A 1,011-nucleotide genomic window follows, 5' to 3' on the forward strand; every position below is an offset into this window, starting at 1 on the left:
TAGTGGCACAGTGCGAGAATTCACATTGACATGCGACAGAGCGTCGTACATGTTATCGGTGACCCAAGTCAATTTGGGGTCTCCCTTCTCTTCGCGTGTCCGTTTCAGAGGCTTGCGAGGTTTCTCAAAGTCGTCGACCTCCATGCCGTCGACCATTGATTGGAAAACTTCTGTGGACGTTTGCACGTCAGGTGCGTCCAGGTCTACCTGGGTAGTCTCCTCCTCCATCGTTATGTCCGTTGTGATCGGGGTGTCGGCAGTGGGGGCCCAACTGTGCTCCTCCAGTAGTGGTACAGGAGTTGGCAGTGCGTCGGTAGCGTGTACCTTAGCCCGTTTATTCTCTCCCTCCTGTGTTTGTGGCTCAGGAAAAGTAGTGGGTGTCACCAGCAGTTTGTCCAGGTCAATACAGTGAGTTTGTCTACGACCATTGCGAGTCGGTGCAGGTTGGTAATCTTTGACGAACACGCCGTAATGTACCCCGTGCAGCATGATTTGGTCTACCGGGTGCCCCTTCACCAGCAGCGCCACTGGCTGAGAGGGTGTGTTAAAATACACCCGCCAAATATTGGGATGTGTATTGGACTTTTGTGTCGAAGACGAGTACGCGAGTTTGTAACTGATGAAGACTGGATTAGTCTTCAAGCGACGCAGGGCGTTGAGGACGGCTCGCGCATCAAAGTTGAAGCGCGTGCCTACAATGTCCATGTAGTACAGGTCGTGTAGGTCGTCATGTTGCCGTTGGGACGGGTTCCGATTGCCCGTCGTCGAGGAAGCCACCACAGAGAACTCCTTGCCGAGGAGCCGGATGGACTGCCCGCTCATGCCAAGGCGAGTCGCCTCGTCCGTGACGGTGACCACAACATCTCCACCACGTGCCTTGTTTACTTGCACGAAGTCTTGCATGAGGTGGGCCCAGGGAGCGTCTTTGTTGTCCTCGAAAAGGCTCTTGATGATCTTGTCGTTCGTTTGCGACATCAAGGCGTCGCTCGTGTCAATCCAAAACGTTGTCGT

At 54.1% G+C, this 1,011-nt stretch overlaps 1 protein-coding gene across 1 annotated transcript; it reads right to left on the reverse strand.

Annotated features, from left to right (window-relative positions):
* Window positions 1-400: 400 nt before the first annotated feature.
* On the reverse strand, window positions 401-975 carry H257_19549 (hypothetical protein; the record flags this gene model as incomplete). The annotated part of the gene is made up of 2 exons (XM_009848687.1): window positions 401-418; window positions 478-975. The coding sequence occupies 2 exons, from the start codon at window positions 973-975 to the stop codon at window positions 401-403; spliced, it is 516 nt and encodes a 171-aa protein (XP_009846989.1).
* Window positions 976-1,011: the final 36 nt, after the last annotated feature.

The sequence above is a fragment of the Aphanomyces astaci genome, assembly GCF_000520075.1.
Source record: "Aphanomyces astaci strain APO3 unplaced genomic scaffold supercont1.775, whole genome shotgun sequence".
In the NCBI taxonomy this organism is placed as follows: Eukaryota; Oomycota; class Saprolegniomycetes; order Saprolegniales; family Verrucalvaceae; genus Aphanomyces; species Aphanomyces astaci.